The following is a 990-nucleotide window of genomic DNA, read 5'->3' on the forward strand; positions in this document are numbered from 1 at the left end:
TGTGTTGCTACTGTCGTTGCCTAGCTCATTTGATCCTTTTGTGGTAAACTTCAATATGAACAAGCTTGAGCCGAGCCTTGAAGAGTTGGTGAACATGCTTGTGACTTTTGAGTCCACTATCAAGAAAGAGAAGCCGGTTCTTTTTGTGGGCTCTTCATCTGGTACGAAGACCGGTCCACCTGGGAAGGGAAAGAAGCGTTCTTTCCAACGTCCCAAGAAGAACGTGCCCTTGAAGAGGCCGTCTCCGAGTCCCGCTGTGGCAGCCACACCAGTAAAAGCTGACAAGACTGTTGACATCTGTCATCACTGCAAGAAGCCTGGACATTGGAGGCGTAACTGCAGGGAATATCTTGCCCAGAAGGGTTCTGGAAAAGGTATGTTCTATATTGAAGTAAATATCTCAATTAACTCTACTTCTTGGGTATTGGATACCGGCTGTGGCTCACATCTCTGTAATGATTTGCAGGTGATGGGAAGAAGTAGGAGGCTCAGAGAGGGTGAGACCTTCTTGAGGATGGGCAATGGAGCAAGGGTTGCTGCCAAGGCTATAGGAGATGTTTACTTGCTTTTGAACAATGATTTTAAGTTTATTTTGAGAGACGTTTTGTTTGTACCGGAGTTGGTGAAAAACATTATTTCCATTTCTATGCTAGATAAAGATGGATATTCTTGTTTATTTAGCAAAGGTGTTTGCAACATTTACAAGAATGAATGTTTAATTGGTACTGGAGAACTTGAAAACGATCTCTACACCTTAAAATTGAAAGATATTCCACTAAACAATGTCCAAGCAATAACAACAACAAACAAGCGCAAGCAAGATACTCTTAATATGGCACAATTATGGCATGCTCGATTAGGACATATTTCCCTAAGAAGGATGAACAAGCTAGTGGGAGTTGGCATGTTTGATATGTCTGATATTAATGCTCTCACGACTTGTGAATCCTGTCTAAAAGGAAAGATGACCAAAATTCCCTTTAAGGGCCA

General features: G+C 42.0%; 1 protein-coding gene across 1 annotated transcript; it reads left to right on the forward strand.

The window, feature by feature from the left end:
- Positions 1-36: 36 nt before the first annotated feature.
- LOC140967728 (uncharacterized) lies at positions 37-733 on the forward strand. The gene is made up of 2 exons (XM_073428447.1): positions 37-374; positions 467-733. Exons 1-2 carry the CDS (start codon positions 56-58, stop codon positions 481-483), a joined length of 336 nt encoding a protein of 111 aa, XP_073284548.1. The 5' UTR covers positions 37-55; the 3' UTR covers positions 484-733.
- Positions 734-990: the final 257 nt, after the last annotated feature.

The sequence above is a fragment of the Primulina huaijiensis genome, unplaced genomic scaffold (assembly GCF_012295235.1).
Source record: "Primulina huaijiensis isolate GDHJ02 unplaced genomic scaffold, ASM1229523v2 scaffold27437, whole genome shotgun sequence".
In the NCBI taxonomy this organism is placed as follows: domain Eukaryota; kingdom Viridiplantae; phylum Streptophyta; class Magnoliopsida; order Lamiales; family Gesneriaceae; genus Primulina; species Primulina huaijiensis.